Source organism: Melanotaenia boesemani, chromosome 16 (assembly GCF_017639745.1).
Source record: "Melanotaenia boesemani isolate fMelBoe1 chromosome 16, fMelBoe1.pri, whole genome shotgun sequence".
In the NCBI taxonomy this organism is placed as follows: Eukaryota; Metazoa; Chordata; class Actinopteri; order Atheriniformes; family Melanotaeniidae; genus Melanotaenia; species Melanotaenia boesemani.
The window spans coordinates 16,679,247-16,705,448 of record NC_055697.1 but is presented as its reverse complement, the minus strand read 5'-3'; the positions used below and the strand labels follow the sequence as shown (position 1 = coordinate 16,705,448).

General features: G+C 37.6%; 1 protein-coding gene across 3 annotated transcripts; it reads left to right on the top strand.

The window, feature by feature from the left end:
• The first annotated feature begins 1,047 nt into the window (after positions 1 to 1,047).
• On the top strand, positions 1,048 to 25,881 carry wu:fc17b08 (ligand-dependent corepressor). 3 transcript variants are annotated; one of them, XM_042009648.1, is made up of 7 exons: positions 1,048 to 1,184; positions 9,354 to 9,419; positions 9,988 to 10,067; positions 10,452 to 10,584; positions 11,058 to 11,381; positions 11,496 to 11,592; positions 13,599 to 18,035. In XM_042009648.1, exons 1-7 carry the CDS (start codon positions 1,088 to 1,090, stop codon positions 14,605 to 14,607), a joined length of 1,806 nt encoding a protein of 601 aa, XP_041865582.1. In that variant the 5' UTR covers positions 1,048 to 1,087; the 3' UTR covers positions 14,608 to 18,035. The 3 variants fall into 3 exon arrangements, with proteins under 3 accessions (XP_041865582.1, XP_041865579.1, XP_041865581.1); XM_042009645.1 differs by lacking the exon at positions 13,599 to 18,035 and adding an exon at positions 19,531 to 25,881 and having other exon boundaries at positions 1,058 to 1,184; XM_042009647.1 differs by lacking the exon at positions 13,599 to 18,035 and adding an exon at positions 19,531 to 25,881 and having other exon boundaries at positions 1,169 to 1,180.
• Positions 25,882 to 26,202: the final 321 nt, after the last annotated feature.

The window sequence follows — 26,202 nt, the reverse complement described above, 5'->3', positions numbered from 1 at the left end:
AGCTTATTTTTAGTTGTGGTTGTAGTTTTGATCTTTCCGCTATAAGTAAACTTTTGTACCAGGTAGTACTTTTACTGTAGGACGGACATGATATCAGGTGTTTCAAACAGCAGCAGACCTTCTTACTCGTCCTAAAAGACCAAATCCATCGGAGGAAATCAATCTTTTATTTTGTTTGAGTTTTTTTTACAAATCATTTTAGATCCTTCCAAGACAATAGCTGGTCAAGCATGAATCCTTTCTCTAGATAGATAGATAGATAGATAGATAGATAGATAGATAGATAGATAGATAGATAGATAGATAGATAGATAGATAGATAGATAGATATTTCAGCTGAAAAATAAATGCATTTTAGATAACTTCCTAATTTTTCTACAAATGGGATTTGTACCTGGCAATCCAGAATCTTTTATGATGATGCCATTTCCCTGTAAACTGAATACGTTAACCTGCTGGACGAAAGTCGATTTGCCAACAATGGTTAGTCTAATTTCATGACAGAACATATTTCTGTCTGAATTAAAGGGGCCTAGAAATGTATCCCTGCAGCAATGCTGACAGCACTGTATCAAAAAGAAGGATCCTAAAGCCTAAAAATGTCAGGTGTAATGACATTACTGCAGACTTTCTGGCACATAGGCCTAGGTATCATAGCGCTTTTGGAGCCACTGGGGGCTTGGGGCCCTCAGGCATTTGCTCTCATTGCCTCTAGCCCTGGGTAAAGCCTAGCCTTTGCTACAGTCAGTGTTACACCTCAATGGAAAATGCCTCAGCCACATTAGATGTAAATTGGATAAATAAGCTATCTATTTAAAGCAAACATTAAACAGTTTATAAAATTATATTTTTAATAACATAATGTTTAATGTTTTTTATTTGATTGCTTGTTTTAAATACTCCAAATATACTTACTGTTTTACACACTGAGTTAATCAGACTGTTTGGTTGGGTTATTATATGTTAATGAGAACTGTTGGCTTTTCCCTCTGGAGCGATTTCCTTATCTGCGCGGAGGCGCGCGCGTTCACATAGCACAGCGCTTCCTTTTCGCGTGCTGGTGCCCGCCAGAGAGGAACGGTAGAAAATGGCGAGTCTGTGCAAAAAGCAGCAATGCACAATCGACAGGCGCGGCTTTCGGCAGGAACTTGACTCTTGGCGACACAAACTAATTCACTGTGTAGGTAAGGATGCTTGCAGTTACACATTTTACCATTTTACGGGCTGGGTTTCGCTTCAGAACGACCTTAATCGGTGTAAATAACCATCTATTACTGCACTGACTCGGGGCATCTCCGAGCGACTTTTTTTGTCCTCAACAGTTTCCTTCTCACGGTAGCCAGTCAAGGCAGCTAGTTAAATGTTGCAGTTTGTATAAATATTGCTCCGCCTCTGGGGTTTCGGCGCTGTTTTAATCGGCGTTAAGTCTCAACCGAGACTGAAAGTATCTACTGGCTTAACGTTAGTTTGTTTAAAGGGCACCGTGCTTCTTTTAAAGGGAGTGTCACCGAGTGTCGCGTCGGCCAAAAGCGACCCGGTTGCTAAAATGCGCGCTCCCGTATGATGATGATACTGTATTTTTGGATGGGGGGAGGGCGACACAGACCCGCGAGGTGATGTTCTCAGTTAACGATTAGCATTCTTGCCTTTCTCAAAGTACCACCCGTGGACGCGCATTGCTGCATTGAGGAAGTAGAAGAGACCGTACTGATGAGCTAGTTTCCTTTTCTGACGCTGCACTGCGAAACTTCCTCAACCTTACTAAGATAATCCAAACAATAGAATTAAAACTATTCAGCGTCCTGTTTAGGATAGTGTCAGTAGGTGAAAGAAGAGGCTTAACTTTAAATTATTCTCACAATACACGATGAACCCTTTAAATGGTACACAGTTTTGATGTAAACATGGCAGCATGCTGATGTTGTACATTTATCATAGGACCAATGTGGTCAGTTTCTGACTTTAAAAACTGATAGCATAGCTGTAGGTGTGTAATTGTTTGGAACAGTTTAATTCAAGACAGTTAAAGTACTTATAATATATAAATAAATGTAAATACATCTAAAGAATTTGTTTTAGATCTGCAGATTAGAGCAGATATTTTTCAGCTGAAGCTGAAATGATTCTTACAGGGAAACCCACTTTAACCTGCCATTTGGTCAACAGGATATATTATTCATATTTATATCAGTTAAAATTATGATAAAAGATGCATTTTTCTCCTAAAGTCACATCATAAACTACACTTTTACCTAAACAAAAAACAATTTAAGACTTGTAATAAATGCAGATACATCCATAATGACATGCCAAGCTAATCTTTTCATTTTCTTTACAAATAACAAAATGAGTAATTTACATTAGTGTGAAATATGCTGGTTGTTTGCACAGTCGTTAGTGAAAAGGCCTACTAAGAATTTAATTCAGTTTAATGTGTTACATACACAAACACACACAGCTAGTGCTGAAAATACTCCTGTTCTTTTAAGTTGTTTCTCAGAGACACTTATTCATGTAATATCTTTCCAGACTCATTGTCACTCAGATAGCAATAGCCAATGCTGATGAATTGATTATCAAATAAATGTGGACCAGAGTGGCCCCGTGAAGCGATTGTCTGCTATGAATTTAACATGCAAATGTTTTAATAGTTTTAATTTAAATTCATGTTTGGATTATCCTTTGTCCATCTTGCAGGACTGTGTATGATTATTTAGAATATTTATTTCCTGCATCAGCTCTCAAAAGAATATAGGATGCTTGATTAGGGAATTTAAAAAATTAGAATAGAAAAATCACTTTCAGTTAAATAATTTACTTATTGGCATTTTGTGCAAGTCAGTAAAAGAATTCATTTCTATATATTTACATGCAAAATCATACTAGAAAACAAAGCAGATTTTGTTTTAAAATCAACAATGCTTATTTTATATCCAGCAATGTCACATTCAGTTATAATGTAGCATTGATTGATGACATTTATTGAGATAATCTTAGGTTATTTAAGCTATGTAAATTACAAAAGGTAATATTAATTTGCTGGAGCTTTGCTATTTTTTTCTCATTGGCTAGCTTTTGCCTACTTGCATGTTCAGTGTAATGAACAGTTATAAAGTCATAATTAGAAAAAGCAACTGCTAAAACACAGTAATACAAAGTGGCTAATGCTGCCTTTTGCTAATGACCATAAGTCAAAGACCAGTTTAATCAGCTCAGGTCCATAATAATGGAAGATACTTAGCTATAATATGAACATTACATTCTTTATGATATTAGGACTTTAACAGCAGCAATTGTTGTTGGACCTTTTTTGTTCACATTTTATATAATATGTGCATAGTAGAGTAAGTTTTAGCAGTTTTATATTTATCCTGGAAAAAATAAGTAGTGCAGCAAAGAGGTTATAACGCTAGGTGGACTCTGCATTTGTCAGTGAAAAGAGAGGGGGCAGACAATTATAGTATTCTAGCTGGTCACTATCTGTGTTCCCAGGACTGTTTAGTGAGTTTGCTCTTTATGATTGACAAATGTCTCTTGTGTTTGGGTAATAATTGTAAAGCTGCAGACTACATGACAACAGCATCAGTCTGCTGGCTGTAGAAAGGCATATTCTGTCCACAACAACAAGGACATACTTTTGTTTGGCTTTTTGGTGGAGAGGGTTGCACGCCACTGCCACCACCACTCCACTGTCCCTGAAATGGACATTTTGTCCTCTTATCTAATGTGAGCAGTAAAACTGCAGGGCACAGACAAGCACAATTGTCCCACTGAACAGCAGCAACAATTGTCTGTATGTCTGCCCCATACATGTGTTTATGGATCATCAGCCCCCAGATGCAAACTGTGTGGTTGAAAATGTGTGTTCTGTCTGAATTTGGGAAAATTTAGAATGAAACATCAACAGCTGACATTGGAAAATGTTTGGAATGCCAGTTATTCATGCTTGCATTTAACATGTGAATGAGTGGGATCAAAGATTTGCTCAAACAAATAACAAGCAAATATTGACGTCAGGCAAATAGTTTTGTTTGTACTTTATCTACTGCATAGCAAATATTCTGCATGCACCATCTATTACACTTTATATTGGTTTACATTTTCCTGATTTTGCCAAATAAGCAGGCACATTTTTAACATGACCAACAGCTTATCGACTGTGTGTTTATTTAGGCATGTGACTGGGCATCCGTGCACACTTTCACCCTTTTCCATATTTAGCTAAAATCAAAATGGTCTCATATTTATTATTCAAAGTTATGTTTCGTTAAGCATTAACCATTTGGCTCTTCAGTTTGCATCATGTCATGTTATCTATTCATGCAGTTTCTTTTTAACTTTACTGTACATGCTGCTCAAAGCTGTCACATCTTTTTGCTGTATAGCCTCATCATACCACAATGTATTGCTTGTAATGAACAATATTTTTAGTAATCAAAGTTCAACCTTTGCCTTGCTCATGGCCATACAATGTCTGATAGTTTGTTGACTTAAAGAAAATTGCTTTTTTGTGGATGGCTTCATATGCACCAGGGAATGTTTTCCGATGGTTGGACTTGGTGTCTGTGTGGTGGTTGACTATGGATGAAGATAGTTATGTACATCAACTTGACTTATTTGTTCAACTTTGTCATCTCTGCTGTCATCCTAGGCTTTCTCCATCTCACATCTTTAAAGAGCATTGCCCATACATCGTTCCTCTTCATACAAAGTTATGCTTACATGATCATATCTGAACACTGGTATCATTTTACAAGCAACTGCTGATCAGTTTCATTTAGTATTTCCAAAAGCCATGTCCAGAACCACTGGGTTTAGCAAGTTTACTTAGCCTTTATGCTCATTTGAGCCTAGATAAACTCCTGTTCTACTACAAGCTTTTGGTTACTCCTTCTGGAATAGTAAGGGTACAGTGCTTGAGTGGGGGATGGGCTAAGTGGGGTTTGATGCAATACTGTACACCGTCAGCCTCTAGGGCATCAGGGAAGGGTGGGTATTCCACAAGAAGAGCATGTATATCTCATGCTTAAGCTGAAATTTAGTATTTTATCAGCTTTGGGTAATTAGTTTAAGAATACGTAAATGTAGCAGGAAGGCGTGCCAAACACCCTGAAAACTTTGCAGGTGTCTTGTAATTAATGGTCTATTCCATAGGGAAGAAACAGTGGCTCTCTCTCATTAGAAACGGTAATGAAATAAGTTATAACTGTAAATTATAATAATAGACCTTTATGAGTAGACAAGTGAAAAATATATATAAATGAGTTGGGTTTGGTGGCGATTTTATTCATAGTTGATGGTAAATTATACTCGGGGCATATTTAAATTCAAGATTGAAGGCTAAAAATTTGTTAAACAAAAATGAAGAATTCTTAATTCTTTTTTGTTTTAGACCGCTCTGAGTACTCTAAGGCTGTGATATATAGATTGTTTTCAAATATGATTTAAACCCACTGGTTGGTATTTTCATGAACGCAAATAATTGCATCCTGATTTCCCAGAATATAGTTTAGAAGTTTGCAGGGAAAGACCATGCAAAAAATATATTGACAGGTTATCAGGAGTAATTATTATTATGTGTAAAAATGGCAAAGCAAGATTGAAAGGGCAAAAAGCAAAATCGTTTCACCGCAAGGTGTGCTGTTGTTCACTGCCTGTAGACCGAAACCAAGCGTGTCATGAACCACACCTTCCTCTTCCTCTACCTCTTCCCCCACCCTCAATTCACCTCATCTGCGAACAATTGTGCAAAGTGCAAACACACAAGCCCCATTTTGTGGAACATGTCAAAGTAACTTAAAATGTTTATGTTGTTACTTACCTGTCCAGGAGAAGAGATGGCTCATTGTGAAATTGTAGGCTCTTTAGTTCTCACTCATTCATTTTGTTTTGAAAATATGAGCTACCATCGCTCACTTGCTCCTGCCTTTTATAGGGAGGGAGGGCCTCCCTATAGAGCTCTTGTAACGATTCTTTTTTAAATTCCTTCATTCTAGAAATGATGAATTTCCGCTTATTACTCCTTTAAGGTTATCATAACAAAGAATCTACTGCCAACATGCATTTACCTTCTAAACCTCTTTTTCTTTTATTGCCTCCCAGCTATCATTTTAGGCCCATAAAGTACAGCTACTCAAGAGAAAAAGATATAAAAATCAACAGACTTGTAGGGCTTCGAACACTGATACACGAAAAAAAAAGGTCATATTTAAAACTGTAGTTTGAGTATTTTTGGAATCCTATATCTGTGTCAGGTTTATTTTATTTATCCCTCACATGGTAATGAATGTGCCTGCTGTCATGTACTTTTAATGCAATGCAAAATGACAAGGGAGTTGCTCATTGATTTTGTGCATAGGCTCATAAAAGAAAATTAACCCTCTGGCTACAGTGTCAACCTACATACTGCCAAAAATAAACAGTGAGGAGTTTTTCATTTTATATTACATCTAATTTAAAGTAATTCGCAACATAGGCAAGAGTTTGGATTTAGGCTGATATTAGACCCAAGGGATTTCTCTTTCTAAGCACTGATGGGAAGGACAAAGGTGTCACTAACTCCAAATCTTTCTCTCTGATTGGATCAGATGTAGGTCAGAAGAAAGCTAAAGTAGATTGGATGGAGTTAGCACTCACCATGAATGCACATCGAATTTAACAGGCCTGGTTTATTTCATGCTCAAGATTCATGGATCATGCTTTTTGGTTTATTCAGCAAGTTATGACAAACTTCGTCAGAACTGAAATGAGGAAAAAAATGTTTTTTTTTTCCTTCTCTGGTTTAGTTATTGGTCGTCAAATGCAAATGTGCCACTCAGTTACTGTCAAAACAATGAACATGTCCTTGCTATAACCACGATAGTTTGCAAATTAGGATTTGTTCTGACACAAAGTGAGCAAGTAATTTTGCATTAATGATAATGGATATTCAGATTACATTTATCAGTTTATAATGGACAGTAGTAAGCTAGTGTGGGTCATAAAAGCTTCAATAAACAGAAAAATACATTTGTACATAAATTACTCGCCATTTCATGGCTAAATATAGTTAAAGTATATTGAATGATCCTAAGTCTATAGTTAAAAAAATGTGGTCTTTTCCTGAACATTTCTGATGCCATTTCTTTTATTTCAGCATGTTTTGTTTTTTTGGCGGGGATTGATTAGCTTTCAGTAGATATCTAAAAAAACAAAGAGCCAACAAGGCTGTGGAAAAGTTATTATTGTAAATCATCGTTCTGCTCACATAACAGCTGATTGGCATAATGGGCACAAACTAAAAAACATGGAAGAAAGGTGTTTGATCATATGTAGCCAAAGCAACTAGACATGTTTTACAACGATACAATCTATAGAGATTGTTAACTGGATTTATTTCTCCTTTGTAACTATTATTAGTCCTTAAGTTGTAATGTTATTAGTTCTCTCTACTGGCTATAATTCTGTACAGTTTTTTTTTCCTTTTTGTCATTATTATGTTCTACCAATGTATCCTGTACATATTACTGATCGCATTCAGTAAATCAGTTATTTCTAGCGACAGCTTAATTCCCTATTCATCATTATGAATCAGTAACTGTTCTTTTGTAAAGGAAATTCAGTTTAAATGAGCAAATGACAAAATGTAGACAGTTGTAGGGCACACAGCACAGTGACATGATGTTTTTATTTCCTTTAATCAGCATCCTTACTCTGCCCATTGTTTATATAAAAAAAAAAAAAAAAAAATTCATTCATTTTTCAGAGGCTGCTTGAAAATTTTACATGCCGTTTATTTATTTATTTATTTATCTTCAGTGCCTTTAGGCTGCTGGCTCCTCTTAATTTCTGTTACTGGTCCCAAAAATGTTTGATCTTAAAGAGGCTTGTTTTTCTTCCTATCAGTCATTATACCATTCGGCGCTCTTCTAGCTGGACAGTATAATATGACCCGAGTTGTGGATTACAGTATGACACATTTTGAAATGCCCTAAACTGAATTCCTGAAGAGTAGTTTGATGTCATGGCGCTGCTCTGTCAACTAAACTGGATGACCCATTTTTCTCCTCGTGCTTCTGAAATATTTCAGAAATAGGATTGGATAGCTACAGCTGAAGTCCTGTGCACTAACCCAGAAACACACTCATGCTGCAGCTATAGGCAAAGCTATGTGTTCACCATTTTACCCCCCACCCCCTTTTATGTTTGGCTACTGAAAAGTGGGTGGGAATTTGTAGAGAGGCAGAGTTGGGCATTTTAACAGATGACAGCTTTTACTGAATTCACTTTGAGTTTGGAAGAGAGTGGATGGTAAGAACTGACGATTTTCTTACTGCTTTTACTGCTCATCTGTAAAGATGTAGTGTAAGTAGGCATTCACTATGATTTGTAGTAGGATGGCAATTCATTCAGTTTGACTTATTTAACTTGTGATATTAATATTCATTTGGGTCTGAATATTTTGAATTTTCAGCGCATTTAATCTATATACTGTATGCTTATTAATGTAGCTTTTTAACAACCACGTGTCTTGTTAAATATGTCAGAATAGTATAAGTTCTTACATTTGGCCTTTTAAAATGTGGCACATTTAGAATGGTGTACTCTCATTTAAGATACAGTTCAGTAGACAGATGTTCTGTTTGACCTCTTTATTGCTTGATTTAACTCGTGTAGTGGTTTTGGATTGGTTATGCTGACCCTGCGGCAGCAAGCAGACATTGCATATTGTGCTAATGCATAGTTAAGTCTTGTGCAGCTTAACACACTATATCATTCCAGCAGCTGAGACTATAGAATATTTCCTCAGCCTGTATATGTGGTATAGCTTGTCTCTAGTGTTTTCCTTTGGTTTTTACTAGGCTGTAAATTGTCAGCGGAGTGAACATTTGGGTCTTTTGAGTTAATTTACTCAAATGTATAGGAAATTTTCCTAGCACTCTTGTTGCTTGCGGTTCCTTTTTTGATGTTATAATATGCAATCACTCTGGACTCTGTAGGTGCTTTTGTTGCTTGGCAACAGGAGGATAAAGCATGTATTTAGTGATAATATATGTTTTAAGGAAAGCCAAGGGTGGTTGTCAGGTTAGAATGGGAATGGAAAGGCAAAGACATGTCATGGTATATGGCTAAGCGATAATCACATGAGATCTCAGTAATGGTTTGTAGAAAGGGCTCAAACATTTTTTTCCTGTCTGAGTGCAACAAATTAATTTGGGCCCTTGGGAGCAAAAAGTTGTATTAATCAGTGATTCATTTTAAGTGTCTGTTTTGCTTTGTCCTCCACACGAAGCATGGAATAAATATGACCAAATACGAGCTTAAAATGTGTATGTTCATTTTGCAAATGCACTGAATTAAATGTCTTTCTTCAGGTTTTGAGAGTATTCTTGAAGGTCTGATTTGTCCAGAGCTGCTAGAAGACCTAAAATTGTTTAAGGGTAAGTATTGCAAACTATTTCTTTATTGTAATGCTCATTATGACAATGATGCTGTGTTGTACCATCTGGTACCATCAATTCTGTCCCACAGCCTACAGAAAAGAAGATGGCTTGTGTTTCTTTCTAAAGTTGGTGTTTTAGTTGGTGTGGAATTTTAGAAACATCATGTTGTAGAAATGTCTGTGAGACAATAGCAGGCATTATTTGTGTTGTCCTTATGTTTGCTGTGAGTCAAAGTGGATTTTTTTTTCACTAGCATTCACTGCTGAACATTCAGCTGATACACTTAAGGCTTTAAAAGGAGATGGATGTAAAGTACTCTGATGCTTCACTATTTGGTTTCTGTGATAATGAATACAAAACCGAACAAAAAAAAATGTGTGTGCTTTATTGGGACTTTTTTTATTTTAGTGTCTTATTTTATTTTTTCAACTTAGTTAAAGATGGGCATCTAGTTCAGAAACCATTACATTTACCTGAGTAAAACTCCAAATCAATTAGTATTTCAGAAAAATTGAAAACAACAAATGTTTGTACTTCATTACCTGTTTTCCCTTTGTGTTTGCAGACTTAAAGCCTATTGCAGTGTCTGATTGGTCATTTGATGAAAATTGTTTATTCTGCTGTTTGAGAAGAGACAAAGTCAAAGTAAGATTTCTTTTCTCTGTGTCTTTCTTACATTAACCATAGTTCCATGTAGTTGTATGAGGGGAACATTGCATGTCTTATTAAACTAAGTTAATAATGATTTAATAATTAATGAATTAATTCAAACTGATAGTGCAGGTGAAGGACATCAGATATGTGATAAACATCACATTCCTGATTTCTTATAGAAGTACTTTCAAGAGGAGAAATGGGTCAGATGAAGGGGTGCTAAGAATTTATTATTGACACATTTTGTTTTCTATTCCATCATGATATCATAATAGAATTTGTAGTTAATTACCTTGATTAAATTGCTTAAAAGATTATTATTCTGTGTTTCTGCGAATGAAAGACCACTGATCTAACAGTTTTGCCTTTTGACAGGAACACTTAATTGGCTTAAACAAGGAGGGGGTAGAAGAAACACCCAAACCTCTTCTGATTAAAGATCAGATCACAATCAGCAGACTAGAGAAACAAGCCGAGGAATTTCTCAATGCTGTTCTTAACAGAAAAGGTGAGTCTTGATGGGTCAATATTTGGGCTGCAGTAGTGTAATAGTACTTACATTGTTATACCAATAATGAGTCTGGACAAAGACCAGCCATGGATAAATGGTTATGTATGTAGATGTAAACATGGTTGTAAATTAATGTGGATTTCTGCAACTAAAACTGAATGAATTAATTTATTGAGCTAAGTTAATCTAAGTTTATTTGCAGACAAATGAAAAGTATTTTCTCTTAACATATTAGTTTACATACATTATTACATTATTATGTAAAATCTATATCTATTGAACCGTTTTTATTTTGTGCTGTGTTTTTATAAATGTTGACTGCTATAGCATGATGTCTTGGCCAGGTTTCCCTTGAAAAGGAGACTAGTGTCAAGGGGCTTCCTGGTTAAATAAAGGTTAAACAAATCTGATGTTTCTGTAAAGGAATGTATGCTGAACATTTTATGCCTTTTGTATTTTTGTCCTTTCAGATGTGCCAAGTTTCTCAGACCCACACATTCCAGTAGTGGCTCGAGAGATTCTTCAGAGAATGATCAGTCAGTTTGCTGCCGAATATACCTCAAAAACCATCTCCCCTCAGGACAGTCACTCAGACTCCCCGCCTCACTCTGACCAAAGCCTGCCGACCCCGCCCTTGTATTCAGGGGCTCCTCCTCCTTCTACCAGCCCTGCTGCCACCTTGACTGGGCCAGCACACAACCAGAACCCCGTCCTAAGCAAGCTCCTCATGGCTGACCAAGATGCTCCTCTTGACCTCACCATCAAGAAGCCCCTGGCAGAGCCCAGTGAACAAGGTAGTGTGAAAAAGATGTGTAACAGAGCAGTTAATTCATTTCTGAACTAGCTAACTACTTATAATCCAGCCTGAATTTACCACAGAATCTAAATATCTTTTCTTTTTTTCATAGATGGAGTTCTTGACTTATCTATTAAAAAGAATCGCTACAGCAGCAGCCAATCTGTCCACAGTCCCTGCGCTTCTCCTGCTGCATCCACATTAAAGGGGTAAGAAAAGTTTTTCGTATAGTTCCCAGTCCTTAAGCGATGATGTTTTTAATTAAGGGGGATGACTAAGATTAAATTAGAAGGTGAAGAAGTTAATGGTAGTGGCATCAGCCAAGGTCTGAGACTCCAGTTCTAAAATTGGAGTTGATGAAAAAATGAACAGTAACAAACATGGCTGTGCTAACAGATCTCTTTTCCCTTAACAACAAAAAAAAAGTCTCTTAAATGTTTCTGCTAACTCTGCTTTTAAAACTCCCACTCATCCAAGAGGATGCAGTTAGTGTTATGCTGCTCTTCAACGTGAACCACTTTGTACTTTTTAAATGAAATTCTCTTCATCTCTTGAGATTTCACTTGTATGACCACCAGACTGAGCAGGCAGCCATTGTTTGATTTTGAGCAGGTGTGGCTCGAACATATTCTGTTAGCTTGGCTCTGTTTTTGGTTTCTGCTCATATTGTGACGAAACACTTGTTGGCCCGGCAGTTATGATGATTTACTGTAGGGGTTGCAGCTAAAATTCTTGAGTCTTAGTGCAAGGTGAGTCGAAAAAAAAATCTTAGACTGCCGTACCTGATAAAGCCGTGTGAAACTGCCCTTTGCGAAACCAAACACAAATGCAGTAGAGAATAGATATTTTGCAGTACATCATTCATTAACCAAAGAGACACTTCAGAATGAGCTAACATAGCAAATGTGTTGTTAAATTTACATTCTTATTTCAAGTAAAATTGAGTAAAAAAAATATTGAGTTGTTTTTAAAATGAATTTTGTTCACCTTTTATGATGCTTGTAACTCAGTTTTTATTTTGCATGAACATGATTTCATCCATTTCTATACAACATAGTTTCCTAACACCAAGTTTAAAATAATCTAAATTTCTTTTACCATCTTTCATCTAAATCAGAGGACTATATTTCAAATTACTTTTATTTTCTGTAATTTGTTCTTTGGTTTATTTATTTTTTTTAATAAATCAAGCGTTTGTGATCCTTTTATGTAAATATTTTTCTTTATTTCTCATTTTTCAGTTTGGTTCTCTTTCCTTTGAAAGCAAGGATTCTTTTATCTTTCTCGTGAACAAGACTTGAATGTGCCTTTTAATTAAAAATGTATTTGCATTAATTAAACACCAGTGGCTTTGAATTATCCTCTTCCACTCCTTTGAGAATTAATAGGATCTTTTTAGTTTCAGGATCTGGTTTTTGAATGTGATATACTCCATGCACTCAGTAGGCACTTCAGTAGGTTTTCATGTGAAAACTATCAACATTTATAGAGCACAGAATAATGACGCAGTGAAAACTAAAATGAATAAGGCACTTTTTAGTTATTGTAAATTCTAGGCAAGGCCTACAGAGAATTAAATTAGATTTCAACACTTGGTCAACAATTAAATAATTAAATTCTTTTTTGTGGTGTGGTTAGTTAGATTTTCAGTTTTGATAGTCTGATGCACGGAACAACCCTCTGCTGGCTTACTCTTTTATTGCTGCGCTTGTTCAGTGGTAACGTCACACACAAGATGTTAACAGCTGTATTTGCATTAGTCATTTTAAATGGCATATTTGTTGTGCCCTGCTTAAAACCTACATGCAAAACCCCCCAACAGCAATGATAAGTAATACCACTTCCTGGCTGTGCATATGAGCCACAGGAATATAAAGATTTTCTTTGCTTTATATTTTCCTTGTTTCTCTCCCCTTTCTTTCTTTTTTTAATTTTTCCTTTGTTGTTTATTTTATATTCATGTGAATATGTGTCAAAAGTTAACACAAGCAAATTATAAAAAAAAACAATTTCAAACTGAAAAATCTTGTTCATAATTCTCATTTACACAGTCAGTTGCTTTTATAGACAGTGATGTTACCAAAGCAAGGTCATATAATAAAGGAGTGGCCAACATTCTCCCCCCACCCCACCCCCAAACCCATCCTCCTTTTAGAGAAAAGAAAAGGGCACTGTGCAAGCTCTGCTTACACCCAATTTCCTTCCATCCAATCAGGCGAACCTTGAGAGCGGACGGACAAGTCGGGCTGTTTAGGAGGAGCCTACAGGATGGGAGGAGGAGGGAGAATTTCGGCCACTCCACCAGTTATAAGCCTTCCTCGTCCCTTGCATATTCGCTGCACATCAAAGAGGAAGCTGATCTGGAGAGCGACCCCGAGTCACCTCTCAGCCATAACCACCGGTCCAGCCCCACCGAGCTTTTCAGAAAGGCATCTCCTTCCTGGAATTCCAAAACTCATTTTGGGGCCCTACTCAAACTCAAAACCAGCACTGAAGCTAGTGAGCACCTTAAAGACATACCCAGGTTGTTGGAAGCTGCAGGACTTCTGACTAAGTCACTTTCTACTGAGAAAGGAAACCTCAAAGAGGCCTATGGGGATCAAGGCCTTGCCTTTTCTCGTTCATCTTTTGACCTCAAGATTCCTCAGGTGCGAGTTTTGGCCGCAGGAACAGATCCTTCCTGGGATTCCATAACCACCGAATATTCAGGTTCACTCTGCGAGAATGGCCTTGAAAAGAGGCTTTTTTCTATTTTGCCCAGACAGATCCAGAAAAGGAGCAGCGTAGGTTCTAATAGCTCAGGTTCAGAGAAGGAATACTGGCCTTTCCCTACTGACCACCAATCCTTGGTGGGGAATCATTCTGTGGATTCAGAGTCAGACCCAGGTAACAAGCAGCCACGGAAGAAACGGGGGCGATATCGACAATATAACACTGAGCTGCTTGAAGAGGCCATTGTGGTGGTAATGGGCGGGAAAATGAGTGTGTCAAAAGCTCAAGCAGTCTATGGAATTCCACACAGCACCCTGGAATACAAAGTTAAAGAGCGTTTGGGAACCTTAAAACATCCCCCTAAAAAGAAAATGAAGCTGATAAGCCAAGTGGAAGAACGGGATGTTTCACAGTCCCCCGAAGAAAAAGAACTCCCAAACTCCCAGAGTACTGTCTCTGAGAAAACAGGGAATACATTTGATGAGCGTGGGACTGATTTCCCTGATGGATGACTTTTATCCAAAGAGTGATGATTCCTCTGTTACCTGCTCACAGTGATGGGATTTTTTTTTTAACCAGTACTTCTGTTAGACAGTGGTAGAACTTGACTTTGTTGTCTTTAAAACCTCAGTACCTGTATTTAAGTACTTTTAATCCCACTTTTGGAGAATAACACATTAATTTATATATTTATGATATTTAAACATTCAAGTGTCTCTCTACAGTACACATTGTGCCTGGAAGGCATGCCTGCTGTTAGTCAAACATTTCCGATATACCACAGCATTTTATTAATTGATTACACATTATCTTAGTATGCATAAAAAAGAATAATTCCCATCTTTATGAATTTGCTCTCTACCCACAGCACTGTATTGAAGCTTAGTGTGTGGCGCCCCTGTGTGTCTTCTTTCAGTACTGGTCATACACTAAAGTGGTGGCACTGCAGAGTGAGTGACAGCAGATTTTGCAATTGCACTTATATGACTAAGTTGACACTGGATATAACGATATGTCCAAACACTAAAATATTTATTAAGTCTAAATTCTATATAAAATATTTATTTCTGAGTCTAGTATTCTAATATAAACAGCAAACACTGTTGTCTTTTCTTTCTTTCTGTATTTTTGCCTATGCTAATAATTGAGATGCAGTTTTTGTTATGGAGATTTTTATTTTCTGTCACATTGGGAATTTCTGCCCAAACATAATTATACCTCAGCTACAGATATGTCCTTTAAGTATTACTTTAACTTACAAGTGTGCTGCACCTTCTCTGAGATGTCTACTTTAGGTAGTAACAGTAGCATTGCAGTGCAAGTGTAGGCCTTCAGCTTTGTGTGATTTAGGACTTTTATATCTCTCGGCTTCAGGTGTTATCACTGAGATGCAACATGAGAAATCATTCAGTATAAATGTAGACTGGGTACATGCCCAGTGTTTATGGTATAGTGTTGTTTCATAGTCCTCTTTTATGAGGCCCATACTTCCTTTGCATCTGTTAGTCGTGGACATTTAATTTCCTGGGTACACTCCTCAATACACAATCTAATTCTTAATCCCAACAGTAAAAATTCAGTGAAGCTATTAATTGCATTCAGCAGTGCTGTAACATTACAGTAACATTAATGACTAATTAATGTTACTGTTTTGTCATGCTAAGCTGGGCGGCAACATGGATACCCACAGTTTATGTCAGATTGACACCTGTAATTTAACAATTGACATCATCGTTTATTTTATTCTGCTCAGACATGAACAGAAATGCCACCTCAGCAATGGCAGAGGGTCTACTTCTGGTCGCTTTAGTCTATAAGAAATCATTCAGAAGTTAAAGCATGCAGCAAGTTATGCTAGTTTTAAATTTCTGTAGTTTTAAATTGCTCAGTGAAGCTCAGGTTGATATAATTTACTAAAATTGTATATTAAGATTATGTTATGCTGCTTTCAAACTGAAAGGCTTTAGAGCTAAACTGTTACAGAAACTTTCACCGTTGCCATTTTCATAGAATTTTTGCCTGGTTTTAGACTCTGCTTTGTCCCACAGGACATATGTTGGTGCATTATCACTTCTACCTTTGGATGCTCCAGAAAAAGGGGCCATGGCCCGTTATCTTTTTATGAGGTTGCCACAGCTCTAGCAAATCTTGCTTATGGAGTTTTAGCAGTACTTACATTCTCGTTTTAGACGGACATTTTCTCAGATGATTGAAGATTCTTTTGATTTGATTAATGATATGGTTACACAGTTAACTCACGGTTGTATTTTCAGTCTTATGTTAAAAAATGTTCTTCAGATTAAAAGAAATATGAAGTGACAGCTCAGATGTTAAGTAAAATTCAGGTACTTGCACACTTGTATACTACCAACACAGTCACAACAGTTGAAAGACAAATTTACCAACTAACGTGTTGGACTACTGGCACTTCTTGCAGTTCTTTATATTTATTCATGTCTTTAGTTATGAACGACTTCAGTTGCTGATTGAGTTTTGTTCATTGCACATACTTTTTATACACTTTATACTTTTCATAATGACTAAATAACTTATGGGAAAAAGAGTTCCTTCAATGTCATTTAAAATGAGGTAAAGTCTAATAACTTACCTTTTTGATTGTCTCCCTCAGTAACAGCATGACAATCTTCCAGTGTGATTCGAAGATCACTGTTTTTAAGCTTCTTAATAGGCATGTGAAGGCTTTTTTTTGTTGTTCATGTCTGTGTGTTCCTCACTTTCTATTGTAGCAGTTTTAACAGCTGACTACCTCATGTTAAAATCCATATCAGATTCTACTGTTCTCAGCTGTTTAATGTAGCAGGCCTTCACACACAACACAACTTACAGTTTACTGTAAGATTTTGATTTATTTATTTTTTTACAGAAAAGGTTTTGACAGCAGAAAATGTCAAAGTTGCACTGTATGTAAATATTTTAGTGCATCTTTGTAAATACAATTATGATTTATTTTATTTTTTCTCTTAAATATCTCATTGGAGTAGGGATAAATCCGTTTGGGGGCTCTTTTTTTTTAATGGCAACAAAAGCATTTTTAATGGTTTTCTGCTCTCCAGGAGCAGTTTTGTTCCTAAATGGGAAACTTAACCTCCCTTTACAATACTTTCTCAAATAGATGATATAGTAAGTTGCTTTGCTCATACTTTATTTTTTTTTTATATAATATTGATGAGTTAATGATTATATTATTGCTTATAGGTAAGTAATCATAAATGTAAACAGCTTTAACAAAATATATTACTAAAAAAAGTTAATAGACAAGTGTATGGTGTGTAAAAGTCATCGTAAAACGTACTGCATGTTAGATGCAAAGATTTAAGAAAGTTCTGACACAAATTGGTTTTGTTCTGTTCTGGAAATACACGATATACTTGAGATAATAAGACATGAGCATCCCTGAACATGGACATATGTACAGCTTCTCTATGTGGTTTCACACTTACAGTATTCAGCATGATTGGATTAAATCATGTGTGTGACTGAGGTTTGTTGAACAAGGTCGATTTTATCTTTGAGGATGTTTACTTGTGGAGAAATATGTGTTAATGCATATGCGTTTCCACGCCCTGCCATTGATGCATTAAATATATTAACTGAAATGCTACTAAAAGTCTGGATAATAGTTAACTGAAGATGTAAAATAGAAAGCCTCTGTTGTTTGTAATTTCTAGATTTATTTCCCTGATGTATATTATATCATCGTTGTTGTTTAAGGTATCAGTTTGTGTATGCGTTTAAAAGCTGTAATTTGGTTTGCTTGTGCTTGTTAGATGGATAATGTTATTTCACTGGAAGAAAAAGGCATGAACTTTGTTTGTTCCTCACAGCAATGCTAAATGAAACCCTCAGGGATGAAACATCATTCGTAATTCAGGTACTTCACTCCTTAGACCTCACAAGCAGGGATGTGAAGATATGATTAGCAAAGAAAAAACAGTTAGCTTCTAGTTGCAGAAATCTTATTTTTTTTAAATCTCTGAAATTTATTTTTAAATCTTTAAAATTTACATTTGTGATATTTTGGCATGTTGTAAAAATGATTTTGTGTTTAGAGCTTAAAGAAAAAGAAAAGGGGGGAAAAAAACCTCCTAACTTCATTTCTGTTTTTATCAGTTTTTATATTGTTACATGATGAATGTCAATATAACCTTAATGCAGGTAAGATGTTGACTAGTGGGTATTTATTTTAACACATTTCTTTTCAAGTCAGTGCCTCAAACAATATAAAATGCAAACAAAACAAACCTGCTTAATGTAACATCATAAAACTGCATTTTGTATTTCAGCAAAACGTCTGAAAACACTGTTGAGGTATTTTATCTTTTGTGATACAAATCTGAAATCCATTTTTATTTAACAACCATTGTTATGTTTCAGTCTGTTATTGTGTATAGAAGCACCAAACAGGATTTTTTTTTATTTTGAAGAAATCAAGTATGTTGATTGAACTGTGAAATTTTACATTTGTGTAATTGCTGAGAACCGACACAGAAAAGAGGCTAAATTGCAGACTTCACACTATTTATTCAACTGTTTTTGCTTTAGCTCTAAAAAGGGGGGAAACTGACACATTTCAGATTTACACTGGCTGGTATTTGACAATATACTGTGGTGTTATTGAAATTCGTGTACAGATACAGTACTTTTTTAAACTTTTGGTTTAAACAAAAAATGCCTCCAATTTTTATTCTGAATGGGGCTTTTCATTTTCAGTCAGTAGAAAAAACAGGTTATCTAATCTAAGAAATCTTGATTCAGTTTTCTTTGCCCATTTATTTTCTTGTTTAAAATAACAACAACAAAAAAAAAGAAATTTGAGAGAAAAATCTTTCATACTAATGAGTGGGTGGTTTTGGGACACGATATGGTTCTGTAAATGCTCCAAGTGTATTGGATGATTTTACAGCAGACCTACTGCACCACCACAAAAAACGGATATTTTTGTGGTCGATTTGATGTCTTGTACTTGTTAAATGGCTCAAGCTAGTGAGCACTTGTATCCAAATGTCACCTTTTGCACAACCCATAACAAAATTTGACATCAAATTTAAACAAAACTGATGTACTCACTGTTTGCCCCCTCTATATATTACAAGTGATAAATGTGTTCAAACTGGGCTACTATAATTAAATGTCTTGTGCATGTATTATTTTTACGTATACTATATGTATGTATATTTAAAACAAAACAAAAAACACCTGTGCAAACAGCAATAATAGCTATAATGTAATTGGTCAAGTTCATTGAATAAGTAATCTACTTATAAAATTGGTTATTCTTCTAATAAATATGCAATGATAAACACTGTATTTAATGTGTGAATGATTTTACACATTTTGCACCCAATTTTTGTAAATATTAGCAGATCACAGGCCAGTCAACAATGTGAACCTGTTTTCTTCTTCTGTCTCTATAGAGAGTCTCCAGACTTCCATGTTACAAAGGCAAAGGACCTGCAGTCCACCTCCACACTGGAGCAGTTCATGGCCAAACTCTGTCCCCACCATCAGAGGCAGATAGTAGATGCCATAGGTTTTCTTCAATCTGAAGTAAAAGCACATTCATCCTCTAATGCACAGAAAGCCTCTAACTCTACCTCTGGCGTCCAGGGAAGTGCTTGTGCTACTGCAAGCTCCAGTGAAGTCACCCCACAGAAATTAGGCCCTGAACTAAGCTCTCCCAGTCAGTCCACTCCCAAGACAGAAGTCCAGGAAATGTCCCATTCTATCACAAGCAGTTGTGCAATTAAGAAAACTCCAGAGCATGCTCTGTCCCTGAAAACATCTGGCCCTGAGTTAGATCATTGCAGCCCTGGACCAGGGAGTAACCATCCTCCAGCCTCTCCCACTGCTAATCCAGTGGATGGAGAGCTGAACCGCCACAACGATCATGCACCTCTTAAGATGAAAATCATGACCAACAACGGTACTGGTAAGAAGCTATCATGTGTGCTCAATACAACTCTTTCTTCTCAAGCTGACACTTTGGAGGACAAACAGGACAACTTGCATTCATTCAGCAAAGCAGAGACTCAAAGCGCCAGGCTCAGCTCCTCTGTAAAAAGATACAGTCAGTTGAGTCTCGCACATCAAGCTAGGCGAAGGGAGACTCTTGGGCATCCCAAAGATACATCAGCAAAAGTGTTTCCTGTTCACATTACCATTCCTTCCAACTCTGCAAGGACTGCGAGGAAGACCATCAGGTCTTCTGAACACCGGATGAGGCACTCCTCTTGTAGGCAGATGGTTGACCCTGATCTTGGCCGCTGTGACATTGTTTTTATTGACAAGCCAATAACAGAGTGTTTAAAGGAGCAGCGGCGCAGCGTGCTCCCACGCCGCAATGCCAGAAAAAGCACCAGGGGGCATATGTATTCAGATGAAATCTGGGAGTTAAAAACTGTCCGCACATTGGCCGGGAGGGGCAACTGTCCTAATCCAATGCCGGAGCTGATCACACTGATCACCCCAAAACAAATCCTTTCAAAGCCAGAAGGTGTACCTCCTGTACATATGCCGTTTGCCGGAGCATGCAGGGAGAAAATAAATCAACAAATGTCCAATGAAGAGTCAGATGAAAGTGTATTACCAGGCGCAGGAGATGTTGTAGAGGTTGCAGCTAGTAAAGTAGATATTGTAGTTGAAACAAGTCAGACAGATCAGTGTCAGAATAAGGAGCAGTCAGATTCGCCATCTCCATTAAGGTGCACTACAGAGAACCAAGAAAAAGAGGCAACTGTTGAATCAGGGGTGAGAAGAGAAAGTGAAGATGCTGTTGGAGAGCCAACAACTGAAGCACTGAAAGAGAATGAGCCAGAGTCGCAAGAGGTCACACATAACAGAACAGAGCAAACAGATGCAGGAGCAGAAACAGAAGCAGAGCAATTCCTGAGTATTACCACAGAAAAAGCTGTGCCCCAGCTTTCATCAGATAAAGTACAAGCTTGTGAGCCTGTTTATCAGGAGACTAGCTCCCCAACAGCCAGTCAAGTTGAGGAAGAGGAGGAAGATAAAGGAGAGAAAATGCAATATGAAGAACCTAAAGAACTTCAGCCAGAAATGCAGAAAAACTCTGACAACATTCAGGTGACAGAAAATCTGTCTACTGCAGGTACAGCAGAGGAGCTGATAGTAACGGAGGTGGATGTTATAATGTCTGAAACAACTGACAGTGTTGAGCCTCTAGAAACAGAAAATAAAGACGAGAGTAATTTGTCCTCAAAGTCACTTGATCCACTCTCAAAGAAGTTACCACCCAAGAGTCAGCAGCGTAGGAAAAAAGGTACCAAACCTTCACTACCAAAGAGTTTAGTGCAAACAGAATCAGTGATAGTCGGTTATGTTAATGGTAAACCTGTATCGGCCTCTGATAGAAATCTGCGCCACAGAGCAGGCAGCAACCCCACATCACCCAGTGGAACGCCAGTAAAATCCAGTCAGAATACACCCGAAAAAACATCAGCTGATCCAACTGTTGATTCAGATGTTGAAAATAAAAAATTAGAGAAAACGCCACCTGAAACAAACAAGCCTGTAAAATTGTTAGAGACTACTCCTGTGATTCATGAGACCGAGCCATCTTCTGATGCACCATCAAGCCCAGGAAATAAATTTCCCTCAAGGACTAAACAAACCCACAAACAAAAAAGTGTCGTGAAAGGTCAGGAAAGTTTGCCTGCACTCGCTGATCAGACTTCTGAGTCTAAGCGGCAGCTGAGATCAACCAGTCAGAAAACGTTGGGAACTTCAGCTTCAAATATCCTCACTTCCATTTCTCCCCCAGACCCTTCAACCCTTATCCTTCCATCTGCAGAGCAGATTCCTGCTCTCCTTCCTTTTCCACCTCCCATAACTTCATCTCTTCTATTCAGGTCATCTGATCCCCCAGAGTCTAAACAGTCCCAACAGAGCACAGCTCCAGAAACCGTTGAATCAGACATTGAAATTGCACAACCTGCAGAGGCAACATCTAAAGATATACAAAAGAATGAGTTAGAAAAAGAATCAGAGACCAAACAAAAAAAATTAAGATCTGCTAAAGTTGTTTCAGACAACAATAAGAGTGAGAAACATAAACTCTTTGGCGAGGTATCAAATCCTGAAAATCAAATTCCTGTAAAGACCGAAATGCAAACACAGCCAATGCCATTAAGAAGTAAGCGGGTTCCGCAAAAGGAAAACGAGGCGAGCGATGATTTGATCCAGAAGAAAAGTGTAGCATATTTAGAGGACAGGTCTGTAAGTCACGATGATAGCAGTTCCTCTACATCAGACAGACCCACAAGAATGCCATTAAGAAGTGAGACGAGCAAGCTTGACCTGTCCCACCAGTCTGCTTCCCAGTCACCATTATCCAGCAAGAAACTGGCTTTGAGATCACAAAGATCAGCCCCATTGTCCACCAGTACTGTTACAGAGACTGCAAGACAAAACGATGTTCGAATAATGCCAGAGAGAATAACAAAAGCTCAGGTGAAGCACCCATCAGTGTCTGTTACATCTGTGCCCCACAGCTCCCACGTAGCTGTCATCGCCCCAAAACACGAGCCTCCAAAACAAATGCCCAACAAATTCTTTGAGACTCTGACTGGAGAAGAGAGCCAGCACCTAATTACAAATCTGAATATCAAGTTTGATAAAATGCAGAAAGGCTGGGTGCAAATGGACAAAGAAGGTCAGCCAACAGCAAAGTACCGAAACAAGTCAGACAGACAAGCAGCTATTTGGAAAAGTAAACGCAGAGCACGGAAACCAAAGTCTTCTGAGCAGCAGAAATACTCACCAGTCCAAATGCTTTTCATGAAAGGTTTTAATCTCAGCAGTATTTGTCGCTGGTTTCTAGAATCTACAGAAACAAAATCCCTCGTTATTGTGAAGAAGGTAAATACACGTCTTCCGTCAGAAACTCAGCTCTGCTTCCACAGCTCGTCGGGTGCGTCAGGGACCTCGCAGGGAGTGTTTCCAAGTCTTCAGGCAGAACGCTTAAAGAAACATTTGAAAAAGTTTGCGATTGCTTCTCCTGTAAAGAGCAATCCTAAGAGTCAGAAACTGATTGCAAAGGCATTGGAGCAGGAGGCGAGCACAGTGAGAGGGAAGGAGAAAGCAGAACTTCCCAGTAATACTCAGACTGTGACTAAATCATACTCCTCTGCTAAAGCCTCTGCGCAGACAGGTGAATCACAGAAATCCTCTGGAAAATCAAAAAATCCAGCGAGTGCAAGAATCCTGAGGAAATACTCTAACATCAGAGAGAAGATGCAGGTTCAGCAAACCACCGTTAGACTGAAGGGGGGCTCAAAAATGTTAAAAAACAAAAAAATGAAAAAACCACTGGCTGCTACAAAGTCTGCTGCTAAGTCCAATTTAAAACCTTCACTAAAGGGACGGAAATCAGCCGTAGCTGTTAGTAAACGGATGAAAGAGTCAGCAGCAAAACTGCAGAAAAGGAAGATGTTAGCTGGGAAAAAGATGAAGAAGCATTATGTTCAAGAGAGGGCAGTGAAGGCTCAGGTCAGCAGTAGAGCTTCAAGAGAGATGTCTAGAAAAGACCTGCCAAAGAGATGTTCTCAACGACTTGGATCCCCTAAAGTATCTGAACACAACCCTGTAGATACACCGAAAAACAAGGTTAACAATAAAAAAGAAAAAGAGGCTGACAAAGGAGACATGGAAAAGTGCACACCGACAAAAATGAATTCAACAGTAATCCAAACAAAGGAGTCCTCAGAAAGCCCGGTTGCTGAAGTCAAAGGTAGCGAGAAGGCTGCAGAAACTCCACAGCCAAGCGTGGATGTCAAGGCTCCAGCCCCAACCGATCAGGTACTGACAAGATCCCAGAAAAAGATGGAGGCAGGGGCCTCTTTGGCTGGGAGCTCCAGTAGTGTTTCGAAGAGGGCAACAAAGTCCACTGCATCACCTAAGCGAGTCAAGAAGGCAGATGAACGGACGCTGACGAGAAGCGGGGCGTCAAAGAGACATCAGACAGCCTTGCTGCCACGCAGTGCAACAAAAGCAGCTGCCACCAAGAGAGCTCAGGAGCTTTTAGAGACCCCGGCAAAGCGCACCAGGACAAAATAAAACGAACCCTCAGAGATGCCATCTTTATGTAGAGGAGTTTTTGATTTTTCATTTTATTTGGAATATACTTAGAAGGACCAAATGCATCTATTTTGTATTCTATCCAAACTCTTCAGAGTATTCTCTGTTCAGGAAGGGACAAAAAAACAAACAAAAAAAAGAAACAGATATTAAAAATTGTTTAAGCTTTTGTAAAGCTTCAGAGTGAAAATGCAAATGGGATGGCATATTTGCTGAACATTTGTTCTGTGATCAGGGGCTACAGACAAGTTCTGTGTGATGTCCGGTAGTGGCTAGCAGCACTCTACGGCATGGCTGGAGATAACAATAGCCCGTCAAACCCCATTTTAGAAGCTGGGATAACAACCATCAAACTTAAATGCTGTTATGAAGGTGTAAAAAAAATGAATTTACTATCTTCTAATTTACTGTTTTTTTCCCTTTGGTTTTCCCTTTTTGTATATAAATATTGTTTTATGTTAGCACGTATTGCATTAATGTTCAGAGAGCTGGAGAGGAAAGAGGAAAGGAGCTTTGAATGAATTTTTACATGCGGTAATTTGGCAGTTTGTATCTCCAGCCTGTCTTCCAATCACGGCATTGTGAACATGTGACCGTTGTGACCAGGTGCCTTATTTATGAAATGTAATGTAAACTAATGTGTTGCTAAATGTGAACCCCCCCCCCCTTCCTGGAGAGGCAGCAAACGTTCATTTGCCTCAAGGAACGAGCGCAAACTGTTCAGGTGTTTGTCTCACTCCCTGACAGATTAATCTTTTATGCCCTTTTTTCCCAAAGCATTAACATAGAATTGCTCTTATTATAGCTGTATTGGATGTTGAGGTCAAAGATGTTAAAACAAAGAGGAGTACCCGTTATATGTCATGGCAAGTTTGCTTTTGTTTTTGTTTGTTTTGGGTTAGTTTTCATCACTGTGTCTCTGAGTGTTTTACCTGCTTCTGCATGTGGGGAATCTTGTTAACATGGAGAAAATTTCTGCAACTCTTACAATGCAGCCAAGAATCCCAGCGTTATATTTATTCACCGGCTCCTTTCAAGACTGGCTGCACATTTGGAGAGGACTTTGGAGTTCTGGTCTTTGTATCACCTTAAGAACAGTAATTCCTCAGGTCTGATCTGAATGAACTCCTGAGTGTTAGTGGCGCATTGAGGAGCGATAATTCTTTCCCGGGATATTTCACAAGCTGGTTTTCAAGTTTTGTGTTGCAATTTTATGTTATTTTATTGTCACCGACTGTTGGAGCAAGTTCTCATAATGTGAAGTTTGTTTACTTCCGCAGTAGAAACTTACATTGGTGTATTGTTTAAGAAACAAAAAGAAAAAAAAAAAAAAACAACATAATTTTAGCACAGTGTTAAATATTTCTCTTTTTTTTTATTCTTGTCTTTTCCTTTAAAAAGTGAAATCATTTGTAAATGCAAAACAGGTCCACAATGTTTTTATTGTTATTTAAGAACTCCTTGTAGGCTAACGAATTTTGCAAATCTTAACAACCCACCAAATATCAGACTTGAACATGTTTATTCTTTACAGTTGCTATTTAAAGATTTTGATTTTGTATATTAGAAAGAAATACCTGCTTTATTTGTGGTAATCCCAAGAATGATACATCTTTATGTTAAGAACTTTGTATTTTTGCTGGAGTTGATATAAAGATGTTTGAATTTTATGGTTTCTTGACTTATTTCTGCCGTTGTTTTAATCTTTCTTTTTTATTTTATCCAGACAAAGATGGAAAAATGAAAACCGAAGTGTCACAGAAACAGCATTTGTATTGTTTTGCTTGTGCACAACACAAAAAAAGCAAAGGTTGCATAAAGATGACTTGAGAGGAGCTTCCCACAACTTGGCTCATCACTGTTCAGTGGGATTGTTTTGAGTTGCTTTTTAACTCTTTGAGCTTCTTTTAATATGTTGGCGTGCTTTTTTTTGGCACTAGGCATTTTTAATACCTTTGTACCTAAAAGGATAATTCACTTCTTAATAGCTC

Excerpts from the sequence above, each read along its gene's own strand:
- wu:fc17b08 (XM_042009645.1), top strand. The coding sequence starts at position 1,088 with ATGGCGAGTCTGTGCAAAAAGCAGCAATGCACAATCGACAGGCGCGGC. Across the intron at positions 1,185-9,353 it reads CAAACTAATTCACTGTGTAG|GTTTTGAGAGTATTCTTGAA; the intron begins GTAAGGATGCTT and ends GTCTTTCTTCAG. Across the intron at positions 9,420-9,987 it reads AGACCTAAAATTGTTTAAGG|ACTTAAAGCCTATTGCAGTG; the intron begins GTAAGTATTGCA and ends TTGTGTTTGCAG.